Source organism: Marmota flaviventris, chromosome 8 (assembly GCF_047511675.1).
Source record: "Marmota flaviventris isolate mMarFla1 chromosome 8, mMarFla1.hap1, whole genome shotgun sequence".
Classification (NCBI taxonomy): Eukaryota; Metazoa; Chordata; class Mammalia; order Rodentia; family Sciuridae; genus Marmota; species Marmota flaviventris.
The window spans coordinates 66064986-66076227 of record NC_092505.1 but is presented as its reverse complement, the minus strand read 5'-3'; the positions used below and the strand labels follow the sequence as shown (position 1 = coordinate 66076227).

General features: G+C 40.6%; 1 protein-coding gene across 1 annotated transcript in view; it reads left to right on the top strand.

Annotated features, from left to right (window-relative positions):
- Window positions 1-432: 432 nt before the first annotated feature.
- The window catches only part of C8H3orf52 (chromosome 8 C3orf52 homolog), a 34495-nt gene continuing 23685 nt past the window's right edge, over window positions 433-11242 (top strand). The window contains exons 1-2 of the mRNA XM_027935907.2: window positions 433-647; window positions 8963-9092. Of these exons, the coding sequence (XP_027791708.2) occupies window positions 510-647; window positions 8963-9092 (268 nt within the window). The 5' untranslated portion in view covers window positions 433-509. The remainder of the gene's footprint in view (window positions 648-8962; window positions 9093-11242) is intronic.

Genomic DNA, 11242 nt, shown 5'->3' with positions numbered 1-11242 from the left:
GCACCACGTAGGTGCTTCAATAGTTGTTTCTTAATTCAATGAATGAACTTTTGCTAGGCAGCCAGGGCTGGTGTAAGTAAGCCCCAGCAACAGCCACTCCTAGGGGGAGAAGACAACTTTTTTTCGCCCAACTGCGCTCCCAGTCCATCGGTTCCTAATCATTGGCTCTAAAACGAATATGCACCAACAGGGAAAGGTGCAGCAGACAGCGCCCTGAACAAACCAGAAAAACTGCCCTCCTCTGCTCGGGAGCCCACAGCAGGGCACAGTCCCAGAGCTGCTCTGCCCTGCAGTAGCAAGGAAAGCCTCCCGAGGCCCCAGTCCCGCCACTCTCCGGCCTCGCCCCTCCCCTTCCCTCCCCTTCCCTGCCCTCCCGCTGCCTGAGGTCTGGCGGGCGCTCCCCGCCTGCTGGGTGGAGTGTGAACCCGGGAGGCCACCGCGGACTCTGCACCCGCAGGTGTGTCGGTCTGGCCTCCCAGGGGAGCCGCTCAGCTCTTCTCAGCCGGCCCATGGAAGGGGCCAAGCCCTCATCCTCAGAAGAAGACCTGGAGCTCTCGGTGCTCCAGGAGCAGCGGGACGAGCAGACGCCTCTCAATGGAGCCCTCCAGGTCCTGGCTGCTTCGGCCGACGACACCACCCCAGACCAGGTAAGGTCCCCTTAATGCGCCGGCGGCGTGATCGCGGGACAGTAGCCTGGCAACCGCCCAGAGTCACGGTTCCAGAGAGCTCTCCGGGCGTCCCCGACGAGGAACAGGAGTGACGCGCACTGGAATATTCTGAATGGGGCGCCACGGCACCAATGGCTTTTGGTCTGAGCGCGCCGCCCGCCCTGCGACCCTCAGGCCCCCTGACACCTGTGACCCTTCAAACTCCGCTGGCCTTTGCGACCCAGATGGCAGTTTACGAATTCTCTCTTCAAGGAGAGAATTTCCAGAGATATAGGTGGTTTTAAAAAGTTATGCGACTTTTAATTTAGTTTTTACCCCTTCTTTTTTCAATTAGGGAGAATGAGTTATAGGTGTTTTTTTGTTTGTTTGTTTTTTGTTTTACCCCCAGATTCTCTTCCGTCTCCCTCCTAACTCCTTCCAGGGCTCCCATCTCACCATTTCCCCCTCTCCCTCCCAAATCTCCTCACATTCCCATCCAGGCTTACCATCCCCCACACACTGTGTATTTTCTCCCAGCTCAGCCGGCCTTTTGATTCCACAAGAAGACAGATAAGAGGGAGGGGGAAGGGGCAAAGCAGCAAGAGCAAGAAGGGCTGGGGCTGGCCTGGAGATGGGGTGGGGATGAAATAATTTTAGTTATAGGGAAATAATTTCAAAGTTCTTGCCCCAAAGGACTAGACTAGCCTCATTTGGTTTTGCCTTTTTTAATCTCCTGGTGATTCAACCTTAGTAGTAATGGGAACATTATTCATTCACATCAAATACTCGCAAAGCATCAGTTTGAATTCTGAATCTTCTGATTAACCCCTGAGATTGGCTTGTGGTTTACAGCATGCAGGGAATTCCCCATATATATAGCTTAAAACTGAACTTCCTAGGCTCCACTCCTCCACCTCCACCCCTGAGGCTACCCAACTGTTGAGTTTAGGGATACGCAGGAAATTCAGAAGTTGAAAGCATTGCTATAGTGCCGCACTGATTCCTGGAAGTTCTGTGCACTGAACGACTGCTTTTATAGGTACCCTGGAGAGGAAGTTGGTAGCTTGTGTTTAAATGAAATGGGACCACAAAAGAATGAAGTTTGGAAAAGATGGCTTAATTTTAGCCTAAGTGGCCACAAGGGTGGACTTGGTATATGAATCCTTGAGGGCAGGGTCTAGGCATGGGAATTGGGAATACTTGCCTTATGTTGGTTAGACCCAGCTCACCCTAAAGATTTCATGGTTTGAGATTGCTCTGGTGGCAACTTCACCAATAGAAGATATGTAGCAGGACTGTCAAATGATGGTAATATAATGTGTCCATGCTTCTGGAGACCTGGAGTGCCTGTGGACAACTATTGAGGAGTAGAACCTGCCTGATCCATGTAGGCCATCAGCACTTACAAATTGTTTAGCACTTACCTTGTAGAGATTGCCCTTTCATGTTTTAATGGCTTCCTTGTTAGTCAGGTATATACAGATATCCTAGACCTCCTTGTAATTTAGCTTTGTAGGTCACCAAATAGGAACACCACATTGACTGACAGAATGGAGTGCAGGTGAAGTGTTATATGGGAACTTGGAAGGCATTCTAGAAATTACTTAAACAGCTAAAACTTTAGAAACGACAGAAAAAAAAAAAACCTAGAGTGTTTTAGTTAGTCAGGTTCTATAGAATAAAATGAATTGAAGTGTATTTCAACTAGAAAAGTCAATTCATGTGGGGTCATTAAATGTTGGCTAGCACAAGTGAAAAGTTCACACACTTAAGATTTTGTGCGTAGGCGCTTACATTCTGTATTAAGGTTTCCAGTTTTAAACTGTAGCTGAAATCATGTATTTTCATTAAGCAGATGTTCTACAACTCTTATGTACAAAATACTTGTGATACATGAATGCATTTGATTATCACAATGAAACTTAAGAAGCAGGTGTCAGTATTTTGATTTGACAGATAAAGGAACTGAGAGAAGAAATGGAGATTCAGAGAGGTTACCAAAATGCTCAGGCTCACTCAGTGGTGTTTCTGACATTTCTGAGGTTTTTGAGGTGTCAGATATATGTTGTTTCTATCACATTTATTTATCCTGAATTTAAATGTATAAATATAACATGATTTATACTCATTTATAGTTGCCAAAATTATAAATTATAGTGTTACTCATTTCTATAAATTAGATCCCTCATAATTAAGTAATTTAAGTAAAATATGAGGAGCTGAGTGGTATATCTGATGGATGAGGGAATTGCAGGTGGATGGGTGGGTGGATTTGGGAGTAAAAAACAGTTCAGGAATCCCTGGGAGGATGACATTCTATATCATGGGTATCTTTCTACTTGGAAGAGAGGGCTAGGGGACTATACAGAGGCAGTATACTTTCTCTTAGTCTGGTGCTTGGGGAAAAGGAATATTAGCCATTGAACTTCACTTTGTTGTCTCTAGAAACATGTCAGTATCATTGGGACAGAAGTGAAAAATAGATTGTAGGTAACAGAGTGACACTGGTTTTCTTGCGTAGCTCACTAGAGGAGTTCTGACTGAGAAGTCTCAGACATTATTAGTGAGGTAGCATCATTAGAATAATAATAAGCCAGTACATTGATAGTCTTGAGGCAAGCAAGTCATACTTACTTGGGTTAGCTGACAGTCCCATTACTATAATCTGTTCATTCAAGGACAAGAATCAAATGACTCTTTTGTGTTCAGATTAAAAAAAGTAGATTAAATGCCACAATGAAGATTAAAAGTACAATTTTCTACCAGGTATGGTGTCATACACTGTAATCCCAGTGACTCCGGAGGCTGAGACAGAAGGATCATGAGTTCAAAGCCAGTCTCAGCAAAAGCAAGACGCTAAGCAACTCAGTTGAGACCCTGTCTCTAAATAAAATACAAAATAGGGCTGGGGATGTGGCTCAGTGGCTGAGTGCCCCTGAGTTCAATCCCCAGTATCTCCCCACCTAAATAAGCACAATTTTTCTATGTACTAAGAAAAAAATTTCCCTGATTTATATAGCTGCTTCTGATTGAGCAAAAAAGAAGAGCTTTTTGGATCAAAGAGATAGGTAGTCCTGCTATTCTCCAGAATCCAGTGCCACATATTTAGACTTTTACAGGAAGAGGGATGTGAATATCTGGGAGAGTGTTCAGAGGAAAGATGCCCAAATTTTGGAGCCATATAATGCAAATAGAATGCAAGGTGTCATTTGTAAGCATCTCAGGAAGGCACCTGTGGAGAATCTGCCTGTGACCTCTCATGACCTAGAATTTGGTGAGGAGAGAATGAAAAGCCAGAGAAGGAGGCAGCATGACCTTGGGATCCCGTTTTCAGGGCAGAGACTGAGCATATGTAGGATGGTACCTACTGTATCACACGTTCTTCTGCAAACTTCCCAGGGGCACTTCTAACAGATGTTGATCCCTGGGTCGATTCTAATGTGCAAACAGTCAAGAAGCACTGCACTCTATTGTTTGGTTGGAAGTGGCTGATACACCATTGTTTTTTAATGACTTCAAGCTTGTGAAGATCACTCATGCAGGGGAGAGTGGTCCCCCTATCAGGGCTGTGGAGAGGACAAGGAAGAGTGCTAGGCTGTAGGAAGGCAGCTTTGGGCTGGGCAGGAATAGGAGTTTCCTACAGAGGAGGGCTGTGTAATTTTTAGCTAAGTTCCTCCAGGAAGGCAGAGTATTTGGTCTTTTAAACTGCCAGAGTCCCAATTTATGACCTCTAAGGAACAGCACAGTGAAGGCAAATGTGGGTGTCAAGAATGATTAGCACTCATTTTTAGCTCATTTGAGGTCATTTCCTGTTGTGCTAATCTTTATGGCCTGGTTGTCTCTTGTTTAAAAAAAAAAAAAAAAACGCAGCTTGGGACAATTCTGGAGCTCTGTAACTAGGAAGATATGTTTCTGTCCCGAGAGGTCAAGGATTCCTTATTCCAGGACTTCTTGGCCCCGTGTGCCTTTTTGAGCCCTTTCTTTGGTGGCTTTGGAGAAATTCTTCAGACTTGAGTCAGGGTGAGAGGTGGCCCTATCCCTGGACTCCACAAACACTTAGCTAAAGAGCTATTCCTCTGTCCAGATTCCCAGGGCCTTCATTGCCCTCATCCTCCTAGGACACACTGGGTTCAAGAACCAGTGCTTAGGAGCTCTGTCATTTGACCCTTCTTCTAGAATTTCTCAAAGTACATTCTTAAATTTTTTGCACACATTTATTAAGTGCCTGTTACCTGTAGGAGGTACACTGTGGAACATAAGAATGGGGAAGTTCAAGAACTGCCCCTCCCTCTTTGTGGTTTACCTAGGAAGATAAGGGCATCCTGGTTGCATTTGAACATGAAACCACACAGCACAATCAGCGGCAGCATCAGATGAGGTATGGGGACAGCACGTTTACTGGGAAGTGTTCCTAATAGTGGGTAGGAAGTTTCAGACCAGGGGTGGGGTGGGTCTCAAATCTGTTAAAACAGTTGATTCACTATGGAAGGTTTAAAATGACAGTCCAGTCTGCTTGGTGTCTGGGTATGTGTCAGTGAAAATCTTCCCCATGTGATTCTAATGTGCAGCCAGGCTGGGAGACCTCTCAGTAAGGACGTTTGCTATGTAGTCCTTCCTAATGAGGACCAACGGTTTCCTTTCTGATGGCCATCATCAACATAAGGATAAGAGTGAATATGAACAAGTGTCAGTTCAGGTGTAAGCCTCCTGGAGTGCCTGCTGCTGCTTTGTAGAACTCTGAGAGGGGATTGCTCCCCTTGGTTGAGTACTGTGTGACCAAAATACCTGACAAGAACAACTCAGGGAGGAAAGATTTATTTTGGCTCATGGTTTTAGAGGTTTTAGTTCTTGATCAACTTGCTCCAAGGCAGAAACATCATGGCGGAAGGCAGCAGGAAGGAGAGACAGAGAGAAAGAAAATTTAGTCCCTAGGGGCATGCCCCCAGTGACCTACTTTCTCTAACTGTGGCCCATCGGCCTGTAGTTAATACCAACTCTCAGAAGTCCGTTCAGCTATCAATGGGTTAATCCACTGATGAGGTCAGAGCCCTCCCGATTCAATTGCTTCCTAAAAGCTCCACTTCTGAACATTGCTGCATTGCAGACTAAGCCTTCAGCACATGAGACTTTGGGGAACATTCCAGATCCAAATCATAAATAAAAGCTTAATATTGGTCTAGCATATGTTTTGTGTATTTTATCTCTAGTTTTCAGATTTGTGAGCTAAATTTAGTATTTACATACAAAATATTATCTGACTTAAGGTTCCACTTAGGATTTTTCAGTGGAAACTGGGTTTTATATTTAGACTTTTGAACTTTTTAAAAAATATTATAAATAGTAACTCATGTTAATTGTACAAATCAATGGATTTCATAGTGACATTTTCATATGTGTATACGTTGTGCTTTAATAATATCCACCCTCCCTATTACCTTCTCTGGACCTCCCCACTCCCACTCCTACCACTCCATCTCCTTACCCTTCCCTAATAGTCCCTTTTCTACTTTCCTATTTTCAGATCATTGTTTTTTTGTTTGGTTTTTCTTTGTTATAGTTTCCATATTGAGGGAAAACATGAGATACTTGTCTTTCTGGGTCTGGATTATTTTGCTTAATGTGATGACCTCCAGTTCCATCAATTTTCTCAAAAAGGGATATGATTTCATCCCTTTTTATGGCTGAATAATATTCCATTGTTTGCATGTACCGTATTATCTTTATCTACTCATCTGTTGCTGAGCACCTAGGTTTATACTGTAACTTACCATTGTGAATAGTGCCACAATAAAGATACATATGCAGGTGTCTCTTTTGTATGCTGACTTCATTTCTTTTGGGTGTATACCCAGGAGTAGGTTTAGCTGAATCATATGGTTCTAGTTTTAATTTTTTGAGGACCTTCCATACTGTTTTACATAATGGTCTCTCTCTTACTCTGTGTAGAAACCAACTCAAAATGGACTGAAGAACTAATGTAAGACCTGAAACATTGAAACTACCAAGGGAAAACAAGATCCAGGCACAGGCAGGAGTTTCCTGAATAGAACTTCAATAATTCAGGAAATAAAAAGCAAAGATTAACAAATGGGATGACGTCAAATAAAAAGCTTCCACACAGACACAATCAACAGAATGGAGAGACAACCTCTGGAATGGGAGAAAATCTTTGTCAGCTAATCATCTGACAGAAGATTAATATCCAAAATATATAAAGAATTAAAATAATTTAACATCCAAAAACAAGTAATCCGATTTCAAAAAGTGGGCAAATGATCTTAACAGACACTTCTCAAAAGAAGTACAAGAGGCCAGTAAATACATGAAAATATATTGCAACATCTTCAGGCATTGGGAAAATACAAATCAAAACTGCCGTGAGATTCCACCTCATGCCTGTTAGAATGATCACTATTAAAATAACGAATAGCAAATGCTGACAAAGATGTGGAGAAAAAGGAATCCTATATGTTGTTGGTAGGAACATAAACTAGACTTTTGATCTTTTCCTGGTATAATATGCAAGTATCATACTCTGTTGTGAAGTTGGGCAGCGGCAGCTCTCTGTCGGCCACACGATCACAATCATGATGGTGAATAACTGATACTTGACAGAGTCCTGTGTGCTCAGCTAGGTTAGATGTATTAGATGTGTTTTTTGATTTACAGTGTTTTCAAACCTATTTATGATAGGTTTGGTGGGGTGTATGCTCATCATCAATGGAGAAGCGTCTGTATTTTAAGGTGGAGGACATTGGGGCCTGCAGGTTTCATGGGCTTGCTCAAAGTAACAGCTCCCCGCCTGTAAGTGATGTTCCTCAGATTGAAATCTAAGTGTGTGAAATGCAGAAACACATTTTTCTCCTGTCTATATTCCGTCATTTTCCATGGTGTCCATGTAGAAATTACCTAATGGTGCAGTTCCGGGAAGCAGAAGAGTCACAGAACCATTTAGGGGCAGATAGAGGGGCAGAGGGGCCCCTCTAGGGCAGCAGGGCATGCTCATGATCTGAGGCTCCACTCAGCCATGCTAGGAGGCTGCACACAAAGGGGAGGGTGCCAGAGTGTTGCAGTGACACTCCCCAGGGATTAATCTTGCCTAATCTCCTTGAACTGCATGTTTGAAACAGGCCAATGCATACCTTGAAGGGTTGTTAGGATTAAGTGTAATGACACAGGTGCTCAGTAAACCAAAGCAGCTGTGATTATTTTCTCTGACCCTACATTCTGCCTTACACATTGCAGATTATTTCCTCTGTACCTTTTCTGTCTGATCCTTATTTTCCTTCACAGACCTTTTTTTAAAAAAATTCTTTAAATTTTTATTTATTTATTTTTTGTGTAGCATCTGGACCACAGTAGTAACCTTTTAGTTTTTTCTTGGTGTATCCAATTCAATGATACATGATTTTCCTCTTAATTTTCAACTCAGCTCTGGGTTCCAAAACCTTCAACAGGTCACCAGAGCATACCAAATCGAATACAATTTGTTCTGGCAGCAATCAAATCCTCTGGCATAGCCTCCATCCCTTCACTCTCTCTAATTTAATCCCAAACCTTGGAATATGTTGGCCAATTCCATTACGAATCAACACCACAGTTGTTCTTCCTTGCCTTTGGAATGCCTTCAAAAATCCATCTTTCACGCAGACAAATATTGCAACATTCTTATATGGGGAAGCTTAAAAATGATTTCATAGAAATAGGGAGTAGGATAATGATTATCAGAGCTTGAGAAAGGTGCAGGGGAGAGAGGGTGGTTATCAGGTGCAGGAGGAATGCAGTTGGACCAGAAGAATAACTTTCTAATGTTCTGTATGACACAGTAGGGTAACTACAATTGATAACAATTTATTGTATATTTCAAAATAGTTAGCAGAAAGAATTTTCAGTATTCCCAACATACCCACCCAAAGAAGTGATAAATGTTTGATATGATGAATACGTCATTTACTCTGATTTGATCATTACATATTGTACACAGGTTCTGAACTATCTCATTGAACCCCATCAATATTTATAATTATTATGGATCAACTAAAAATATATTTTAAAAAACTGTAAAAAAAAAATTCACCTTTCAAAATCCTGCCTATCCTCCGTGTCTCAGAGCCCCCAGAGTATTTTCTTGCTAACTTCTTTGTGAGGTTCCATTCTGCCTCCTATATATCTTTTCATAAACTTGATTCAGTAGAGTGTAGGTCCTGAGGTCAGGATCCTGCTGCCTTCATTTCTGTGTCGCTGACCCTCACAGGTATTGGAGAATATTTGTTTGAAATCAGATGACTGCCTCACAGTCTCACTTTGCTTTCTAGGCCAAGAAGGAAAATCCCTGGAGCTCCTGCAATAAGAATTTGGTCGGCAAGTGTAAACTGTGGATGGTCATCACCTCCATCTTCCTGGGTCTCATTATAGTGATCATCATTGGTTTATGTCTTAGTGGAGGTAAGAGGATTTCAACGTGACCAAGTTGACACATTTTTGCTTAATGCTTGTGACCTAATCTGAAATGGAAACTGTATTCATTGCTATTTCACTACTTATGACATGAATTGAAAATTGGTTTGGATTGAGTTGGTGGAAGATATGCATGCTTTTGTTTTTTATTATATTTTGTTGTTTGTTTTATAAACTCCAGAAGGAGTTTGGAGAGCAATGTTTTGCTTTGAATTCTGACCATTAGATCTTGAAGATGTTTCTTATGTTTTTAATTTACACTAATTTACATGTTATTGCATCTCAGTATCTGCTTGTTTGAAAGTTCTTTTTGTTCTTATAATATGTCCAATAAAAATAATTATCAAGTTCACTGGGTATATTCGATATATTTTTATAATGATAAAATATTGAGTAATGAATCTGAGTTTTAAAAGAACTATGGATCTATATGTCTATGAGCTGTCATTTTAACTTATTTTAGAAATAACTTTATATTTGTTTTATGTCTATATAAAAGAAAAATTATATCTTGTGAATGATATGCTTTACATATTTTTTCTTATTTTATTATTTATTTTGAATTAAAAAATAATACATGTTCAGTTACTGATAAAACCCATTCATATTAACAATAGTTTGTTATATTTTCTTCTAGTCTTTTTATTACTTGCATTTTTAAAATAATTTAAGATCAAGTTTTTTAAAGTTCATGGCGTACCTTTAGAATTTTAATAGTATATTAAGATAATTTTGGCAAGTCATTAGAAATTTTCTGTTAGCATCATGTTTTTTAAATGGTTCATGATATAGTCTTCTACACCATTTTAAAGCCTGTGAGGGCATTACCAAATTGTTATGGTTAATGATATTATTAAAATTTTTATGATGCATAAATATGTCCAATGGGCAATTAATTCTTTTTCAAAATAGGAAAGAAGACAATAATTTTGTTTTTTTATACATGGGGTGACAGTTCTGAGGGGCACATCTAGACCTGGAATCTACCTTTGTGGGATCTGGCCTCTGTCAGCATTTGGGTGGAGTCAAGCTATGGAATGAGAGCAAAAATGGAGAGAGAGCTCTTGAGTCTCTTCCCAGGGGCTTGTTAGGAATTTTCCTCAGGAGGTACATTTGCCATTCAACCTTCTGTTGTCCCCTTAATCTTCTGCCCAAGGTTTCATAGTCCCTGAAGGAATAATAAAACTTTGATGACATCAGCCAACTTCCCGCTTCTGAGTTTCTCAGGCAGGCACCTTGTCTACTTAGATATCTAAGGCATTCTTTAGGTGGGATGGATGATTCTTGGAGGCCATGAGCTGGCTTTAAGTTGGAAGAGTTAATAAGAGGTGCCAAATCTCCTCTGTCATGCTGAGGACCATAGTCTGGGTGTAATCTTTGGCCTTCTCTCTTCACATGGGCTCCCACGTGTGGATGTTGAAACTGAGGTTGAGTCACTCAGTCCTGTCCTATCCCAACTAGTTGGTGCAACCTTGGAAGTTTACTAATTTTATCCGGTAGCATCTGTGTCCTAAAACAAGGCAGATCTTGGTGATTTAATATTTAGGATTCTAAAACATAACATCCAAAAATTTGTCTCCTATTCTTAAAATTGTCTGATCTCTTCAACTCATAAAGAATAATCTGCAAAGATAGATATTACATTTCCCTCAATTTTTCTGGAGACATGAAAGATCATAGGATAGTATTCAGAGAAGAATGTTTGAACACTTGTAATGTGAACTTTCTTTTTAGTTTGATTGTAAATTTGTCTTTTAACATATGTTAATGCTATGAGAGTTTTACTTGCCATCTCAACCTTCAGGTGTTCAGGCCTGCAGAGAGAGTCATGGCAGACTAAAAAAAAAATCCCTTATCTAAAAGGCTTTGAATTGACAACAGGAACAACAATAAACAATAAACCTTTTCAGTTACCCATAAAACCCATTCATATTAGTAATATTTTGTTATATTTTCTTGAAGTCTTTTGCTTTCTTGCATTTAAAAAATAATTTGAGATCATTTTTTAAAAAATAGTCTTGTAACCTACTTTTAGGATTTCAAGATTATATTGAGGTCACTTTGCCACTCATTCAAAATTCAGGGAAGAAATTTTAGTGGGGAGAGGATAGATGCAATAGGTTAAAAAGTGATGGAAC